Source organism: Sinocyclocheilus grahami, unplaced genomic scaffold, assembly GCF_001515645.1.
Source record: "Sinocyclocheilus grahami isolate Dianchi unplaced genomic scaffold, SAMN03320097.WGS_v1.1 scaffold1081.1, whole genome shotgun sequence".
Classification (NCBI taxonomy): Eukaryota; Metazoa; Chordata; class Actinopteri; order Cypriniformes; family Cyprinidae; genus Sinocyclocheilus; species Sinocyclocheilus grahami.
In genome coordinates, this window is record NW_015506260.1 from 82,633 (window position 1) to 103,841 (window position 21,209).

General features: G+C 37.1%; 1 protein-coding gene across 3 annotated transcripts in view; it reads left to right on the plus strand.

Moving 5' to 3' along the window:
• The window catches only part of LOC107566532 (E3 ubiquitin-protein ligase NEURL1), a 76,178-nt gene extending 66,622 nt beyond the window's left edge, over positions 1 to 9,556 (plus strand). For all 3 annotated transcript variants that reach the window (XM_016251995.1, XM_016251997.1, XM_016251996.1), the window contains 2 exons: positions 7,332 to 7,481; positions 7,565 to 9,556. In XM_016251995.1, the coding sequence (XP_016107481.1) occupies positions 7,332 to 7,481; positions 7,565 to 7,806 (392 nt within the window). In that variant the 3' untranslated portion in view covers positions 7,807 to 9,556. The remainder of the gene's footprint in view (positions 1 to 7,331; positions 7,482 to 7,564) is intronic.
• The last annotated feature ends 11,653 nt before the right edge of the window (positions 9,557 to 21,209 follow it).

Genomic DNA, 21,209 nt, shown 5'->3' on the forward strand with positions numbered 1-21,209 from the left:
AATATCTTATTTACATCGTGTCTATGTGTGGCGTTTAGCATTCAGTGAATTCTGACAGTGTCACCCTGTATCTATTTATATATTTCTTTATTCATATTTTAATATATTATTATCTTATATTAACCATTTGCACACACAAGCATTATCCGGCCTCGCTCCTCCCGACCGCAGTCGCAGGTTTACAAGCCACTTTTTCCAGCGTTTTTCAGTCAAATTCTTTAATTTTCCCCCCTTTTTGAGCAACACATTTTTGTACACGATAAAAGCTCCTTGTGGTTTCTCGGTTTGTCCGATTTGAGCATCCATAAACAATGCAAAACACCGGCATTTTGAGTTTCTGCTAGTGATTTCTATGGAGAAAAATCACTTCCTGCCCTCCAGCTGCAGTTCGCGCGTCATCAGAATCACGTGATTGCAAACAACCTATAGGGTACCGAACTAGAAACTCCCTGTAGGAATTCGGTTGCACTAGAACTGTGGTGCATTCAACTTGTTCAAGTGTGGAACGTGGGTAAATAAAGGAGGAATGTGTCAGTCATTTACATGTACCACACTTCCTGCTGCCAGAGGGTGGCGTTATGAGTATACAGTAACTGATTATTGGCCTTTAGATGTGTTCAGGCCAGGACTGACTTTGGGGCAGATTGAACATTGCGTCTTTGAGTTACAACTAGTGTTGTCAAAAGTATAGACTTCGGTACCATTTGGTACAAAAATTTGAAAAACCTCCATTTCCCGCTAACATTTGAGCATTGTTGAGCGAATTATTGAACACCGCTGATTGGCCATTGTATTCACGCGCTCAACAGATATAACTGTAATTGGCTACTATGATCATCACTTCACGCTCTTCACCGAGCGCTCACACAGTTTGTTCATTTGATTTTAATCACTTGAATTTTGTTGATACCACAAATACAGGCACACTCCAGTAAACTTTCAAAACACCAGACAGTGCTCCAGGTCTCACCCACACACGTGCGACTGACACGCTCCCAATAAAGTTTGAACTCAACAAAGTATGTGCACACAAAAACATACACCGCTAAAAACAGGAAGTATAACAGGAGTTTGTGTGGGTGGTCTCTGACCTCTGTTAGCTTTGTATGCACTCTCCAAGATGCCGGTGTCACTGGAAGCACATTCCCCTCCCTCCACCAATGCCACTCACCCCATCGCATTAGCATGCGGTGAAGGAAAGGAAATGAGAAAGTGAAGAGGAGAGTGGGCGATTCACACTTCATTTGAGAACATTCATTTGAGAACATTTCTCTCGTTTACATCTCTTCTCTCTATTTCTTATTCCTATTTCCCCTCTTAGCATAATGTTTTTGCTCTTTCAAGATTCAAGGTTCAAAATGTCATTGTTATAACAATTTACTTGTTAGAAAATGGTCTCATTGTGCTCATTCAACAGTAACGGGAGAGGGAATATACAATGAAGACATGAAAAATTAGGAAACCTGAAAGAAATACCAGAACTTGCAAGACTGCAAAAGAATGACGTTTTATGTAAGCTTAGGCTTTAGGTTTTGGTTCTTGGTAAATGATGACAAGTAATATAACAATATTAATCAATATATAATTACTAATCTGTAAGTAGATTATCGTCTTGATTTGCAAAATAACTTGTGAAAAAAAGAGACAGCATAATGATACTAAAGATGTAAAAGTTGTAACTGTGTTGCCATAGACAGTGGTTGATCGGGAGAATCCATGATTGATGCCATGATTGATCAGGAGAATCAAGTATTCCAGAGAGCTGTGTAATAAAGATAGCCACCAGAAAGACTAATCACAATTCAGAATGGAACTAAATCCAAGTAAGAAGACTGAATCGCAATTCAGTATGTAAATATTGACTGATGGTATGCATACAGTGACTGTCGGTTAGATTTTATTGCCCTGTAACCACTTTAATTAAATCTAGTTGTAATAAATTAAATGCACAAACACATGCATGTAATAGACACAATACAAACACTTCCTTCTTGCCTCTCTCCATTCCCAGTTTATCTGCAGTTTATTGCAGGTGTCTGCTAGCTACAGTAATTGATTACTGAACTCATATTTTTTCCCCATGACGTCAGTAAGAGCTAACAGTGATGGTAACAGAGACTATATGATTGGTGTAAAGACAGAGACTATACATATGAAATATACTTGTTCTGAAATCAGTGTCAATGTTCACAAAAAGTAACACTTTTTGACTTTCTTAAATTTTGTAAATCCACATGGGGTTCAGAGTATAATTTCACACTTGTCTAGTACAAATATATTGCTTTGTTTCATAATTACAGTGTATACGTTTTTCTTTATTTACCCTCAAAAATTGGAAGTGAAATGTGACAACATGCCCCGTAGGTGGGGTACATTGTAACATCTGAGGGGCACGTTGTAACATGACCATATAACAGCTTAAAATGTTATCTGATTGAATAAAAAAAAATACAAGACAAACTAAAATATTTTGTCAATAAAATAAAATAATTATTTATTTCAAATAAAATAATGGCGTTTTTTAAGGATTAAAAATGTTCTGATTTTGGAGTTTGACAATGAACACATTGCAACCATGCTTGGGATGGCCCACATAAACGAGCCAAAATGCTTTACAAATAATGTTTGTTTCTCGTCGTTTATCATTAAAATGTATTAAAGTAAATAGTGTGAATTACATCACTAATGTCATAGAATAGCACGGCAGGACACATTGTAACACAGTGTTATAACGTGCTCCATCTGCGCAACTGGAATTTAAAACCGGAACTAGAAACTCCCTGTAGGAATTCGGTTGCACTAGAACTGTGGTGCATTCAACTTGTTCAAGTGTGGAACGTGGGTAAATAAAGGAGGAATGTGTCAGTCATTTACATGTACCACACTTCCTGCTGCCAGAGGGTGGCGTTATGAGTATACAGTAACTGATTATTGGCCTTTAGATGTGTTCAGGCCAGGACTGACTTTGGGGCAGATTGAACATTGCGTCTTTGAGTTACAACTAGTGTTGTCAAAAGTATAGACTTCGGTACCATTTGGTACAAAAATTTTAAAAACCTCCATTTCCCGCTAACATTTGAGCACTGTTGAGCGAATTATTGAACACCGCTGATTGGCCATTGTATTCACGCGCTCAACAGATATAACTGTAATTGGCTACTATGATCATCACTTCACGCTCTTCACCGAGCGCTCACACAGTTTGTTCATTTGATTTTAATCACTTGAATTTTGTTGATACCACAAATACAGGCACACTCCAGTAAACTTTCAAAACACCAGACAGTGCTCCAGGTCTCACCCACACACCTGTGACTGACACGATCTCAATAAAGTTTGAACTAAACAAAGGACATGCAGACGAAAACATATACAGCTAAAACAGGAAGAATTACAGGAGTTTGTGTGGGAGGGCTGTGACCTCTGTTAGCTTTGTATGCACTCTCCAAGATGCCGGTGTCACTGGAAGCACATTCCCCTCCCTCCACCAATGCCACTCACCCCATCGCATTAGCATGCGGTGAAGGAAAGGAAATGAGAAAGTGAAGAGGAGAGTGGGCGATTCACACTTCATTTGAGAACATTCATTTGAGAACATTTCTCTCGTTTACATCTCTTCTCTCTATTTCTTATTCCTATTTCCCCTCTTAGCATAATGTTTTTGCTCTTTCAAGATTCAAGGTTCAAAATGTCATTGTTATAACAATTTACTTGTTAGAAAATGGTCTCATTGTGCTCATTCAACAGTAACGGGAGAGGGAATATACAATGAAGACATGAAAAATTAGGAAACCTGAAAGAAATACCAGAACTTGCAAGACTGCAAAAGAATGACGTTTTATGTAAGCTTAGGCTTTAGGTTTTGGTTCTTGGTAAATGATGACAAGTAATATAACAATATTAATCAATATATAATTACTAATCTGTAAGTAGATTATCGTCTTGATTTGCAAAATAACTTGTGAAAAAAAGAGACAGCATAATGATACTAAAGATGTAAAAGTTGTAACTGTGTTGCCATAGACAGTGGTTGATCGGGAGAATCCATGATTGATGCCATGATTGATCAGGAGAATCAAGTATTCCAGAGAGCTGTGTAATAAAGATAGCCACCAGAAAGACTAATCACAATTCAGAATGGAACTAAATCCAAGTAAGAAGACTGAATCGCAATTCAGTATGTAAATATTGACTGATGGTATGCATACAGTGACTGTCGGTTAGATTTTATTGCCCTGTAACCACTTTAATTAAATCTAGTTGTAATAAATTAAATGCACAAACACATGCATGTAATAGACACAATACAAACACTTCCTTCTTGCCTCTCTCCATTCCCAGTTTATCTGCAGTTTATTGCAGGTGTCTGCTAGCTACAGTAATTGATTACTGAACTCATATTTTTTCCCCATGACGTCAGTAAGAGCTAACAGTGATGGTAACAGAGACTATATGATTGGTGTAAAGACAGAGACTATACATATGAAATATACTTGTTCTGAAATCAGTGTCAATGTTCACAAAAAGTAACACTTTTTGACTTTCTTAAATTTTGTAAATCCACATGGGGTTCAGAGTATAATTTTTTTATCCACAGTAAGTTCACACTTGTCTAGTACAAATATGTCGCTTTGTTTCATAATTACAGTGTATACGTTTTTCTTTATTTACCCTCAAAAATTGGAAGTGAAATGTGACAACATGCCCCGTAGGTGGGGGTACATTGTAACATCTGAGGGGCACGTTGTAACATGACCATATAACAGCTTAAAATGTTATCTGATTGAATAAAAAAAAATACAAGACAAACTAAAATATTTTGTCAATAAAATAAAATAATTATTTATTTCAAATAAAATAATGGCGTTTTTTAAGGATTAAAAATGTTCTGATTTTGGAGTTTGACAATGAACACATTGCAACCATGCTTGGGATGGCCCACATAAACGAGCCAAAATGCTTTACAAATAATGTTTGTTTCTCGTCGTTTATCATTAAAATGTATTAAAGTAAATAGTGTGAATTACATCGCTAATGTCATAGAATAGCACGGCAGGGCACATTGTAACGCAGTGTTACAACGTGCCCCATCTGGGCAAGTACTGTCTTCTGATAGTTAACAAAGCATTAAAAAATAATTTAAACTGATAAATAACAGATTGGAGATTAAAATAATTGCAGATATGTTTCATTTTAAATGAGTAATAAAAACTTAAATGAAAAATTTACTTAAGCCAGAAATATAATTTTACTATGGTAAAATAAATATTCAGCGATATCTTCAAAAGACTTTTGAATTTTGGCACACTTTTTTTCTCTATATAATGTTGATATAGTAACTAGTAAATGCTGTAAATTTGTTTATGCTAGCATGTGTCGAAATATTTAAACCACGTGCGTTACAACTAACCCCGCGCTCCCCTACTATTCAATTTTATGTACCAAATCGCTTACACACTGAATGCAGTTCACTGCCCCTAGTAGCCAGCCACCAGTAATTTCAATTTGAGACCCCTAATGGACATATGTGAAGACATGCAGCTCACACCTTTACTTAAGCATTAACAGAATTATTTGACAGATGCACAATGTGACTGTTTAAACCATGCAAGCTGGTGTAGTCAGTACCCCTTTGATATTCAAAATACAGAAATGCCTTTCTGCCATGTTTGCACATAGTGCTCATTTTACGCATTTGACAAAAGGCTTTACGGAGGCCTGACTTTCTCTAATAGGTTTTTTTAAGTCTCTCCCTCTATGGGTGGAGGTTAGAGAGACTCAGCTGTTCATGTGTCCCTGTTAATCTAGTAGAGATGCTCTTGAAGAGGCCTGGCCCTTGTGATCCAGGGCCAGTTGCTGAGGCCTAGAGAAGGGGATTTATGATATGTCTATGTTTGGAATGACAAGAAGGTGGAATGGCATGTCAGACTCACAAAGGATCACGCTCAGGGGACCCCACCCCGTATATAACCCCTCACCCTGTCTCCATCTTAATAAAGGATCACGCTGTAGGACTAACATACTGTATGCAAACATGTGAGCAAAGTACACACACACATGTAAATCAAACCACTGACAGACCTAAAACAAGACCTTGGGGAATCCCACTGACTCCCATCTAATATTGTCATAGACCTCATCTAGAGTAAATGCACTCTACACACACATATCCTAACCTCAGAAGATTATGTATTCATGGGTTTTAGTTCAGGTTAGTTTCAGTTCAGCCAATTCTCCCTCCCATTTACGCACTCATATATCAGAAGATCCAGTAAACTAGAAATTAGGTTAGTTCAATTTAATTCAGTCTCAGCTCTACAGACTACATTAAGAGGCCCAGAAATATTACCGTGGCCCTTATTAAGGGTGGACATTTTTAGGAAATTAATGAGTCCAGTTCCGATTCAAATTCCAGTGAATGACTTCCCTAATGATTCCATTAACAATTATATTAGAACTTGAACAGACCCCACCCCTCCAATAATTAATCATATACACCATATTTAATCAAATAATAAATAATCAACTTTTTTCTTATATTAAAGTACTATTTAATTCAAAACTGAAAATGTTGCTATATGAGCAACCAATCAGTAGGCTGTATTTATTTGCAGTTCAGTGAATAAGTCAATAAGTGCTACAAATGGTGATCTATCACTGAGAGAATTGCTGTTCTATTTTATTCAAGCTGTATAGATTTGGTCTGCTGTTAAAATGCTGGCTAATGCAAGGTGGCTTCCCCATTTTGTTGCCTGAGTGTCAGATCTGTTAATGAATCACAGGCCATCATGGTCTTTAAAGGTGGCAGATTCAGATTCCATCCTAAACTCCTGCAGCCAGAACAATGTACTGAGATTAGTGAAACAAACACCCCCATAACATTCACAAATGCAGCACCTGTGCCATTATACATTATGTTCTATGTAGTTCTGCGAAGAGGGTGACACAGTTACAATAACAGCTTCAGATATGGGCTACAGCTCCTTGAATGGTGTCTTTTTAAAATGTCATTCTCAGTGTTCATTTACCATCTAATCTATATTACACAAAAAAATAAAAAATAAATATTTTAAAGCAATGATTGGCTTTACACAATATCTGAAACTCAGCACAGGTCTACAGGTCAGAAGCCATATTTAAAGTACAGGGTTGCATTGAAATGTTTGTGCCATTACAATCATAGTCAAAAGTTTGACCCTGTTAACCAATTACATACAGTTATTTACCATTAATTATAATAACACACATTTTTCTTGTGTACAGAATCCATTATTAGTAGAACTGAATCACATTAAAAATCTTGCCTGTTTATATATTATGTGCATTTTCAGGCTCCACTTTCTTGGGTGATGCTCGTGACCCATCCAGCCCTGGCTCGCCCTCTGCCTCGCCCCTCTCGCCCTCAGGCCTGTGCGGTGGAAGCCCAGAGCCCAGTCTCAATGAACGTGGCTGTTCTGCTGCTTTCTGCAGCTCTACTGAAGGTCTGTATGTTCAGACATACTGTATTTCATAACTGCTCCAATTATAAATTAGTGAATGGTAATATATTTTTTTCCTGTCACAGGAACAACACCCAACTCGCCCATCAGTCTCCCCAAATCTCCCACTTTCCCATCTGTCTCAGGCTCATGGCAGGATGAGTGTTCTATCTGCTATGAAAACACAGTGGACACAGTCATCTACGCCTGCGGACACATGTGTCTCTGCTACACCTGTGGCCTCCGCCTAAAAAAAATGGCCAACTCTAGCTGTCCTATCTGTAGGAGAGCTATCAAAGACATTATAAAGACCTACCGGAGCACTTAGGGGGGACCCCTCACCCCCCAAACCCAAGTCTCATAAGGGCCATTAAGGATCTCTAATAGATCTCTGTTTCAAGAGAGGGTTGGTGTCACAGTTCAGGGACTCGCTCTGGCACTGCATGGGTCTCCTTTCCCATGGCGATGACTTTTGAACCTTCAAGGCTCAGGCATCCATTCACAAAGGTCTTTTGTATTTCATGCTCAAGTCTCTGTTGCTATGGTAACCAGTGATGTTGCTGCTTTTTTAGAAGCATCTGGCTTTTCAACTGACGTAATACAAAAATCATAGACAGTATCTCACTGAATTCAGGACATTTCAGGTGACACAGGAGATAATAATCAAGTTTGCACATCTCCCATTTCTTCTACCTTCTCCGTGAGTCATAATAGACTCTCATTCATAGCATAGCTGCATATCCTTTAAAGCTGGAATCATATTCAATAGGGGGTGTTACAGTCTATTATTTTTTCCTTCTGCTGTCCTCTCTAGTCAGACCAGCTAAGGCACTTTCACGATTGAAATTCATACAAAAACGTCTCAGTGTTTCACAATTTTTGTCTGTGCTAGGCTGAGACAGAGGCAGAAAGACAGATATAAAGGTACAGTGCTTTTCATACCTCACCATTTCATGCTAGTTGTGTAACCAACAGCTTGCCCATATTACATGCTATAAAGAGAGTTGATCTTGAGGTCTTTGTGCATTGATGACTATTTGATCATGTGTTTCTTAATGTAATATGAAGCTTTGGTAGGTAGCAGGTGAAGTCAGCTAATGATCCGCTATAATTTTGCTTATGCGTGCGTTCAACAAGCAGGACGTGGTGGAATTAAAGAGATATAATTTGTTAAAACAATACACAGGCATGATTAACCAAGGAGTCATGTGGCTGATACACATATATTAAGTTATATAACAACTCATTTAAAGAACATTAATATTGGATATCTTAATTGATCCAACGGTGCTGGGAAATGTAATCGCCACAAAGGAGTGCGGTTAAATAGAGCACCTCATCTCACGACCCAAAAACATGTTGGCCTAATCAAACCTTGATTTACTGTGAACTTGTTCTCGACTGTCGATTGGAACACGCACACTCTGGGTTTTCTGCAAAAGCAATTGCAATGTTGCCATGGAGAGCAAATCTAGGAAGAAGGAAAACAGCCTTGAGGCATTAACCAATGAAAGAGTCATTTGTGGTGAGAGGATATTTGATTTGCCCAGTTAATCCATATTTCTCCCAGCCCCCCACTGTCAACAGTTTCTGTAGGCCAACAGTGGTGTGTATGGGGATAATAGCGAGCACAGGCCACTGATGAAATAGCAAATTGATTAAAATGGAATATGTTTGGGAAACAGGCCGGCTCAGTGTTCCTGCTGGCTTTGAGAATGAAAAAAGCAGGGTCAAAAAGATGATCAATTTCTTTTTGACTCACCCCCAAAGCCAAATTCATGTTAAAAGTAGCATTTGACAGCAAACTTCTCTTCTGAAGCTTTACAACTGCATCCAAACAGCTTCTCAAGGTAATTTAAGGACAATTAAGGTATAGAATGTCTTGCTGCTGTACCATTGACTATTGAAAGGTGAACTACAGAACATCCCTTATCTCGCTGAGAGATTGATGTTAATCAGTGAAGAGTTTTATATTGTAGAGGTAAAATGCATAGATTAATGTCACAAAACCTGTCAAGAATATGCCATATTTCACCTCAAAAATCTAAAGAAAGAAATGGGAAATTGCATTTTGATTTCAAGACAATTAAATATTTAACATTTGCATTTACAGTATTTACAACAATTAAGCAAATATTCCCTCTTATTTTATTTTTATTTTTTTTTTATGTCCATTGCGGTTCATAGTATGCAAACTGAAAAATAATAATGGTATATAGCCAAAATTGTATTTGTTGTTTGTATATAGAGTATGTATAGTACCTTTAATTCAAGCAGATACAATCATGGCAAGCTATAATGAAAATCACCAAAACATTTAAAGCAAAACATTCTTATGTGACTTTTGTCAATTGTCTTTATAATCTTGAAAAATCTTGAAATGTGACATGACCATGCTTTCATGAGATTGGTGAGGTCAGATGTCTTATTCATCTTGATGTGACAGATCATTTGCATTCAGGTCAGTGGACAGCAGGAGCAGGTTTGATTTTTGGTTCTAGATCCACTATAAACATCACTTCAATATCCCACACAATCCATAATCAATATTTTTTAGAAGTCCAGATCACATTTGACTATTTATGGCAAATAAGCAAAAGAGGACACGACGATGTGCATTTGTGTGCGTGTGGATGTTAAAGCAGCTCAAGAGTAATATCAGTGAACTACAATGGACAATGGCTAATATTGTTCATAACTAGCCAGTTAGCTTGTGTAAAGCAATCGTGATGACTGGCGCTTAAATTCATGCTGCTATTAGTATTAGCCAGCTCTCCTTCAGGCAATGCTAACACCGTGTCGAGAAAATGTCCTGTCAGTCTTGACAGGATATTCTGTTAAGAGTTTTACTCTATTGTTTGAAGTGGTGATTCACTTTTGAATGTTAATTTATGTTAATTAAAAGAACCTATTAGCATAACTGTATCTGAGATGTTGCTATAGCGCTTTGTTTATATTATTTTTTTTTTTCCTCTCCTTTGAATTATTGGACCGAAATTATGATTGTATAGTTTGCTTGTCAGTCCTCTGTGGTTTATATGGAAGTGTATTTCTTGAATTCTGTGCTGGTTTTCTTGTACCCAACAAGCTGTGAGCAGTACACCAATCAGGGGCTTCGCAGTAAACAATCATAACCAGCTTTTTGTTGGGAGCAAGATGAACTAAAGATTATGTACACTCCCTTTGATATCAGGTGTTTTTGATTTCATTGGCAACGTATTTTCTTCGGAGGTGTCTATTTATGGTGAAATTTTACTGAACTTAACTTGCTAAAAGTTCATACAGTTCTGAAAATGTTCTAAAGGCCCAATATTTCTGTTTAGAGCGTTCGTTTTAAAGATTTTTGAAAAACTTTACAAACCTTTAAAAACCTTTTGAAAAACAGCAAATTGACAAAGTTTTTCATCAAACAAACCTTGCACTTTTTTTTTATAAATTTCCGTCACTTTAAAATAATCAATATTCCCCCAAATGTATTTTTTTCTTTTCACCCCAGTTTTGTATTCTATGTCTTTTGCACAATTTAGGGTGTAACATAAGGGCAATCTTTGTGTTTCTGTCACTTCCTAAAATTTGATTGTAGTTTTTGAAAAAGTTTACCAGTTTTTGACATCATCTTTCTGTTGATATTTGGACAAAATTAAATTAATCCTGTTTGAATATTGTTTTCTTCTTAAAGTCTGTGATCAGTTTATGATGCTTTGTTTTGTCGGAGTCAAAGATGACTGTCAATAAACTTTGCAGATACGTTTCAGCAAGTGGTGTGTCTATTATGTGCCTTCTTTGTTCAAATTTAAATATTAATGACACGATTGTGCTTCAAGTGCGTTTCATTTTACACCTCTATAACACAATACCCACAATTCAACTGCACCTCCCATGAAGTGATCTAAAACTCACCGCGTCTGACCAAGAATCAATTCAAAATGAAGTCTGAAAATATACAGTATGAACCGTGATGGCAACCTGACCCTGAATCATTCATTCAAGGTGGATTAACAGGAGCACTTGACATGCCTGAGATCAGAGGCGTGCAGATGAAGGATGAAAGGTGTCTTTGATGCTGTGCTCTGGAGCTGAGAGGAGGAGGATGAAGATCTCCCCTCATAGTTAGGGGTTTCTGAGACCAACCAGGGCGACAACCCACTGTGAACACTATTTCCATCTAGATTTAGTCATTTGACAGGTTGGTTCAAGCCTGTTTAAGGCTGCCCCCTAGTGGACAAAATTACTGTGTCCTGCTCTACTTTATCTAATCAAATCTATCCCTCATGTGACTGATATGACAGCGTCCACAAACAATTAGAAATGAGTGACTTCATTCTTTACATACTACAGCTCTATGGTTCAGCACAATGTGTAGAAATTGACAATTCACCTTAAAAGCTGTACAGAACATTGTGCTTCACAAGTCCTTATGTTATGGCACTGCAGTCAGCTTTACTTACAGTCAACACACTGCTCTCTAAATATTTTTCGTATTCATCTAACAATTGTACACTGGTTTGAAAATACGTATCCCTGTTTAAAAGAATAAATCACCTGAAAAAAAGAAGATTTAATCTTTTACTCACCCTCGAGTCGATGGTTTTCAGAATATCCGTTCTAAAATCATACAGTAGTTTTGTGTAGTGAGTAGATATACGAGTCGTTACACTGAAAATATATATTTTTCGTCTGAATTAGTGTTGGGTCGTTCTTAAACGATTCGTTCGGGGAGTGATTCGTTCAGTCGCGCATGCGCAACATCCTATAGGTTCTGTACCGGAATTAGTCAAGTAGTTCACCTGTTTCGAGTCTTCGGGTTTTTCGAGTCGTTCGTTCATCACGTGACAGCCCCATAAGCTTAACCTATGCAGTCTGAGCCGGAAAGAGAATTGATTAGTTCATCTCTGGAGTCTTCGGGTTTTTCGAGTCGTTCGTTCATCACGTGACAGCCCCATAAGCTTAACCTATGCAGTCTGAGCCGGAATGTTTTCTTCTTAAAGTCTGTGATCAGTTTATGATGCTTTGTTTTGTCGGAGTCAAAGATGACTGTCAATAAACTTTGCAGATGCGTTTCAGCAAGTGGTGTGTCTATTATGTACCTTCTTTGTTCAAATTTAAATATTAATGACACGATTGTGCTTCAAGTGCGTTTCATTTTACACCTCTATAACACAATACCCACAATTCAACTGCACCTCCCATGAAGTGATCTAAAACTCACCGCGTCTGACCAAGAATCAATTCAAAATGAAGTCTGAAAATATACAGTATGAACGGTGATGGCAACCTGACCCTGAATCATACATTCAAGGTGGATTAACAGGAGCACTTGACATGCCTGAGATCAGAGGCGTGCAGATGAAGGATGAAAGGTGTCTTTGATGCTGTGCTCTGGAGCTGAGAGGAGGAGGATGAAGATCTCCCCTCATAGTTAGGGGTTTCTGAGACCAACCAGGGCGACAACCCACTGTGAACACTATTTCCATCTAGATTTAGTCATTTGACAGGTTGGTTCAAGCCTGTTTAAGGCTGCCCCCTAGTGGACAAAATTACTGTGTCCTGCTCTACTTTATCTAATCAAATCTATCCCTCATGTGACTGATATGACAGCGTCCACAAACAATTAGAAATGAGTGACTTCATTCTTTACATACTACAGCTCTATGGTTCAGCACAATGTGTAGAAATTGACAATTCACCTTAAAAGCTGCACAGAACATTGTGCTTCACAAGTCCTTATGTTATGGCACTGCAGTCAGCTTTACTTACAGTCAACACACAGCTCTCTAAATATTTTTCGTATTCATCTAACAATTGTACACTGGTTTGAAAATACGTATCCCTGTTTAAAAGAATAAATCACCTGAAAAAAAGAAGATTTAATCTTTTACTCACCCTCGAGTCGATGGTTTTCAGAATATCCGTTTTAAAATCATACAGTAGTTTTGTGTAGTGAGTAGATATACGAGTCGTTACACTGAAAATATTTTTTCGTCTGAATTAGTGTTGGGTCGTTCTTAAACGATTCGTTCGGGGAGTGATTCGTTCAGTCGCGCATGCGCAACATCCTATAGGTTCTGTACCGGAATTAGTCAAGTAGTTCACCTGTTTCGAGTCTTCGGGTTTTTCGAGTCGTTCGTTCATCACGTGACAGCCCCATAAGCTTAACCTATGCAGTCTGAGCCGGAAAGAGAATTGATTAGTTCATCTCTGGAGTCTTCGGGTTTTTCGAGTCGTTCGTTCATCACGTGACAGCCCCATAAGCTTAACCTATGCAGTCTGAGCCGGAAAGAGAATTGATTAGTTCATCTCTCGAGTTTTGGGGTTTTTCGAGTCGTTCGTTCATCACGTGACAGACCCATAAGCTTAACCTATGCCGTCTGAGCCAGAAAGAGACTTAATAATAATAACCAACTCTTTTTTACCTTTGTTACAACATTCAGTGTAATGGAAAAGAACCATCATGACAGAAATTCACACATTTATAAACTGTAAGAAGTAAAAAGCTACAATTTGAGACCAGAAACACATCACGTAACTGTAAGAGTAAATAATAATTATAATAATGATGATAATAATAATAATAACTATGCACCCGTTTGTAAGGAAGCTTGTAAATTAACTAATTTCTCTATCCAATGCTGTCACGTCACGTGACAAAAGAACGAACGATTCGAAAGACTCGAGAGGTGAACTAATCAATTCTCTTTCCGGCTCAGACTGCATTGGTTAAAGCTTATGGGGCTGTCACGTGATGAACGAACGACTCAAACCTGAAGACTTGTCAGATAAGAGGTGAGGTGAGCTAATCATAGACTGAAGACCCAGGTAAACAATTAATTAATCTTTTCAGTTTCTTATAGCAGTTTTGTATTGTTTGTAGTGTGATCAACGTTTGCGTAAGTAGTAGACGTGTTAGGGAAGTAACACGTAACATTTTAATTGTATTTTGCTAAAATGAACGAAATGACTCGAAAAAAGATTTGTTAATTTTACTGAACGAGACTCAAAGGTCCGAGTAAATGCGGAAAATGGAATGGACGTCAATAGAGTGGGGGAACTATGACGTCAGAGTCTGGAAGTGTAATTCGCCGTGGGTTCCTTCGAGATTTTCCTGTGGGGTTTTATAATGGGGTTTTTCGATTAATGAGTGAAATAAAGCTTGTGGTAAACACAACTTGACGATACTTTTACGTTTTGTTCTACAATGTAAATTAAACACATCCATATCCAAAACACACATTTTGAAGGAGTTATGTTCATTTTTGAAAATGTATGTATAAGATAAGAATGTTTGGGCTGTAAGTGTGTGCAGTTTACATTGTAGAACAAAACGTAAAATTATCGTCAAGTTATGTTTACCACAAGCTTTATTTTACTCATTAATTGAAAAACCCCATAATAAATCCCCATAGGAAAATCTCGAAGGAACCTACGGCGAATTACACTTCCGGATTCTTTGTTATTTTGCAATAACAAAAGTTATAATAGCATGCTAGCCTTTATGCTGGCTGAGCATAACCTTTAGACAGTACTATCCTATGCTAAATCATTGTTACATGGCCTCATCACGTATGTGAGTGCTGTCTACTTATCATCTTAGAAATTAATATGGTTATTTGGTGTTTTTGATTCAATTTTATCCATATAATTTTATCTTGGCAGTCCAATTAAATAAGTCAAAACAAAAAGGTTAACAATCACTGTAATTTTACTCCAGTACTTCACACTGGAAAAGGAAAGACAGTCTTTGTAGCACTGCATTGCGGGATATTGTATTCCACACTACTATTACAGTTTTGCAAATGTCATTTGGGTAATTCATGCCATGCCAACAGAAATGTGCATATTTTTGTGTAAAGTACACATAGTACATACTGCAGAAATAGTAAGAGTAGTAGGCCTATGTTAATATGCTATTCCAAATTATACATGTTTTTTTTTCTTTTTGTGAACTATCATTGCTCTATCAAGTTCAAACGAAAAAGACAAATGGTGTGTTGGATTTAGAGACATGATCCCTAAATCCTTGACTGTCTAACACCTGACTCCTAAATCTCTGCATATAAATCTATGAAAGATGAATGATCTCTGCTAAATGTCGACCAAAGCATGACAGTGAGACACAAGAACAAGGAGGATACATTTTATTGTGTTTTTCTTTAGGACAATGCAAGATACAATGTAAACATAAAAAGGTACAAAAACAAAATGTAAAGTAAAAAAAAAAAATGCTGAAAATAAAAGCTGAAGCTGTAGACCTTTAGATCTTTAAAGGAAATGCATACAAAATGTAGATTTGGCTGAGCGCTGAATAATATCAATGCAAGGCCTTTTCTCAATATGTCCAAGAGTACACTTTTTAATATATCATATGACAAGAGGGTTTTGCAAATATCTAGCCAAAACATTCCTTACATCCAATGGTCTGTAACAGAGAAACATTGTGGCATATTATTTATCGTAGGCATCTTCACTTCCTGTCTGAGAATTCAACTTTGTTTGAAAAATCACTTGAGGAGTACAAGTCTTTATTGAAATAGTTCAAAGACTGTCCAAGAATACATGCTATACATGTATAAGATCATATTTAGAAAAAAATAAAATAAATAAGAACCCTTATAAGCAGTCTGTTAAGTGGATGCGTGATGAAAGCACACCTCAATCAATGTAAATTTCAGTGACGTTTATCAAAACATTCTTTTAAGCAAGATGTTACTGGCCCCACATGCTGTTTTTTCGTGACTGTTAATTAAGAGAAGAACGGTAATTAGTGCAGACAGCCGAGCAGAGACAGGGACAGAAAACAGCAAGAGATTAGACCGCCGCAGCATGTTCCCTTTTTGCACTTGTTCGCATAAAAGTGAACACATAAACACACCCTGCCGCCTCACACCAAACACTGATGCATCTGATCAAAAATGCAAATGAACACAGAAAAAGATCAATAAAACCTACCAAACTCCTTTCAAGCACTTCATACATCACAGCTAGCACACATACAACTCTCTCCACCATAATCCATGCTTAAAACAGGCCTGCTTCCTTATTATCCAGGTAAGGCCACATGAAATATTAGTCAAATTATTGATAAAATGTATCAAATGTTTTAGTAGAAATATAAATTAAGCATTAGCGTTAGTTCTGACAGGTCACGTGAGTCAAGCTTGCATCAGCTGATTCTCAGCTGATCACATCTACCTATAGGAATACGACACCTATCGCGGCATTCCTATATAAGCTCTATTCAGTATTATTCAGCAGCTTTTCAGCTTGCTCAGGAGCAAATTACCCTCCTCCATCCCCAGCTCCTCCTTTCGCCACAGTCAGGACTTGGCTTTCTGATATTCCTTGCTAATCAGACTCCTTTATCTTGAATAAAGTGTTACACTTAAATATCATTAAGTACATTAATGATATCTGCCTTGTTCTGTTCTGTTAACCCCGGGGGGGTTATTATTGCTGCTCTCCCTGCTCATTCATGACAGGCTGCATGGATGGGCAGGGAGGTTTTTGCCCAGAACAGAACCATACCGCCAAACCAAACTTTATGCTAAGTATCTATCATTTTGACGATAGTGGTCCTGACAGAACTAGTCACAGGGTACTTCCTGTAACTTTTGACAAATTAATTTCCATGAATTTTCCAGCAACCAAGCATTTCTCCAAATAAATGTGTTCATCCCATGACTTTTCCAGGCTTGAAACCTCCCAGGTTTTCCAAGCCCTGCAAATGACATCCGATGCAATCGATCACGTACATTCTTACAACTTTTGTTGTACACCAACACGACATATAGACGCCTCAGTAAATCAAGCCATTCGCTTACACAGGAAGCTCAAATGATTCCTCTTGATGATGTTAATACATCTCGACATGCTGTGAGCCATTAGAGACACGATCAATCTATCTCGGCATCTGATCCGAGCCCCCGGCAGCTCGACATCCACAATCAGTGTGACATTTGTATTCACGGTGCTCCTCTCAAACATCTGTAATTAACCGAGCACTCGGGTAATGTGATTTCACAGCGCGCCTGTACTCCTGACACCGCGGTGGGTGAGCTGGAGACGAGCGGTCCTATTCTTTTACACATTCTGTCAGCAACTTTTTAATTGTTATAAAGAGGTTTGCAGCAGCGGCGAGCTGGGGTGGATATTCGTTTGCAAGTTTCTAAACCTCAGCATGTGTACTCAAGCACTAAGGCATGTTTTGAGAAACAATGGCCTTGGAGACAAGGCTGCTCGCTTGAATTAAGTTGCAGTCAGTTTTCCAACAGAAATAACTAGTGTGTTTCAAGAACACTGCGCCTCACTAGTGCTGTTATGACAATGCAGTGCCACTGTGACATCATAATGAGCTGCTGCTAGCGGGAAGCTTCCCTGAAGTGCTAATTATCGTTAAAAAAATACTTGCTTTTCTAACCAAACATCATAAACAAACATTCCCTCTGTTCACCTTCACTTCCACCGTTTAAAACCTCCCGTACACAAACCACCACAGAATACACCAAACAAACAGGAAAAATACACCCACAATCTTATTTTCGTAAGAAGTAACATTCTTCTATTTTGATTCAGGAGCTTAAGAGATGTTCCAGGTTCAATACTAAGTGTCTTGTACTTTAAAAACCAACAGGCCATTGCGATTTATAATGATAATAATTTGATTTGGACATTTTCGTACAATCTGGTTACACCCCACTGTCGGTTAGGTTTACGGGTGGATCTTCATGCTTTTGTTTTCTAGAATTTGTACATTTCAGTACGAATCACAAACACATGGACTATCGAAATCACAAAGGTGGATCTTCATGCTAAGATTTAGTAAAAAAAAAAAGCATGTTTCCGTATGAATCACATCATACAAATTCATGGATCTTTGAATTCCTAAAGATGGCGCTTTGGTGATTAATTTTTCCTAAAAATCTTAAGTTTCTGTACAAATTACATCGTACAAATTTGTGGGCATTCATGATAACTTTTCTATATGAATCATCCACATGAACATCGTACAAATTCATGGACCTTTTTTATACAAACCATGCAAATCACGTCGTACAAATTCACTGACTTTAGAATACATGAAGGTGGACCTTTTCTTAAAATCGTACGTTTCTGTAATATGAATCGCATCATACAAATTCATGCATGGATCTTCGAATTGATGAAGGTGGAACTTCATGCTTCTATCCTAATGACGTACAAATTCATACAAAATCACTATAACTCACAAAATAGTTACATTTTCTCAAGAGATTTGTTTGGTTGAATTCATTTTCAACACCATGTCACAGAACCTGGAACATTCCTGTAAATATATCCCATACATTCTTCCATTATAAACATCAAATCTTAATATTTAAATGTGATCATACAAAAGGAAAACAGAAAAGAAAACACAGCATTAAGCAAGAAACTATAGCAAACCTACATCTGAGAGGGCCTTTTTTTAATAAGGTGAAGACATTTCAACTCTCATAAAAAGCTTCTTTTGACCAGAAACTCAAACTTTTGACAGTCACTCATAACCCTCCTCATTTTCAACCAAAGTGAAAATCTCTGTTCTTATGTTCAAACGCTCAGTAAAAGCATTCCAATTCAATGGTGTTGTAAGCTCACATAATGAATTCAGACAGGAAGAGAAGGAAACATATGCAGCCCACACTATTTTAAGTCAAACCTGGATTTTCAGTAGACTAAACAAAACTGAAAAAGAAATCTGTCAATGACACAGTATGTAAATCGATTGGGATTTAGGATAGAGTTTGCCATGGTAACAGGGGGTGGATGTAGAGAAGTTGGCAGTGTGTGGTGAGGCGCTCATATAGCTGCTGATGGATTTGCCCCACCATCTCAAATTTGTAATTTGACAGGCTGATCTGTCAAATGCCTCAGAGGATTAGATATGCCCATGCTTCCCTATTATTTCCATACTGATTCACCATGGGTCTGTGAGGTCACTAAACCCCTTGAAGCAAGATACAGTTCAGTAGGTAAAAAGTATGAATGCAGAAATCAAGTCATGGTTGGCTGGCAGACTGAAGGTGTCCATCTATCAGGGCATTTTAACATTCCGCATAACATACTGTATTTGAACACACATTGATATATTTTGACTTGGAGGATAAAAAAACTATGGGACAAAATCAGGCATTATTTGACATAAAATTATCAGAATTATAAGTAAAAACAAAGATTTCTCCAATGCTTAACTGGTTGGTTCTTAACTGGTGAGATGCCTGTTTTTGTATTGCACATTTCCTCATTCCATCTGAGTAATGTCAAAAGTGAACAGGAGAAAGAAGAATAAAAAAAACAGTAAAACACAGTACTGTTCCTGAAAAAAAGCATTAAAATTTAAATAAATAAAGAACACATAATATAAAGCTAGCAGATACACAAGTAATATAAGAACTATTTTGACACTTAACAGTTCCCTTGTAAATTGTATAGGCGCAAATGAAGAAAAAGCAAAGTGTTAATGGAGCTTAGCAACATCCATTACAAGCGCTGCGCTGTAGTGAATCGACACATTTCTATAATGCCATCGTCAAAAAGAGAGTTGCAGTTGAGAGTGCAATGGCTTGATTTTCATTTTCAAATGTAAAAGTTAAAAACAAAATCACCCAAATTACAACTTTAAAATCCCATTATTGCTGTTTTTTTTTTTAAATGATAACGTTTAAAGGAAACACTCAAATCAAATTTGGTCCAGTCACAATTAGGGATCCACATATACTATAACTACAGAGCCCTGCTGTTTTTATTATAAAACGTTATGTCATTTGATCGTTCCCATTTTACTGCTGGCTTTTAATTAGGATTGACTGATTATTATTCAGATTTTTTTTTTTTTTATCTGGGAGTGATAGGATGATGTTACAATGAAATAAAAAAAAATAGTTTGTTTAAATAATCTGGCATTATATGTGGATCAATAACGAGAAAGGAAGTGTCCATAGTTGCTAAAGGTGCAGCAATCAGCTTGGTTGAAAATGCATTTCTGATTAAAAAAATTATGTGAAAGCATGTTCACATAATGAGAAAAATGTTCACAAGAATTGTTTTAAAAATCTGCTTCCAATTTAAAGACAGTAGGAGACATTATTCATCTGCCTAATTAACAGAGGCCCTACATAAGAGACAAAAAATCATATTGGTAGGGAAAAAAAGCTCAGAATATAGCAGTAGCCAATTACTACAGAACTACCAAGAATTTCAGGTTTTAAAAGAGAGTGTCAAATGACAATAAAATGGCATCTTCTCAAGACAGTATTAAAAACATTTTTTTTAAAACATAAAAAATTATAAATACAACAAAAAATAAATTATATGCTGATCCTACATAAGAGACAAAAAATCATATTGGTAGGGAAAAAAAGCTCAGAATATAGCAGTAGCCGATTACTACAGAACTACCAAGAATTTCAGGTTTTAAAAGAGAGTGTCAAATGACAATAAAATGGCATCTTCTCAAGACAGTATTAAAAACATTTTTTTTTTAAACATAAAAAATTATAAATACAACAAAAAATAAATTATATGCTGATGAAGTACTCTGCATCTTTAAACCAGTGCATTCAAGAAAAAGCTAAAATGCATTGATTCACAACAAATGAACGACTCCATTCATCATTATTATCCATGTGTGATCACACAACAACCAACAAACAAGACAAAATAAACAATTTCTGCTTAATAGAATATAACTGCAATCTAGCAGGTAATTAAGGTTTTAAC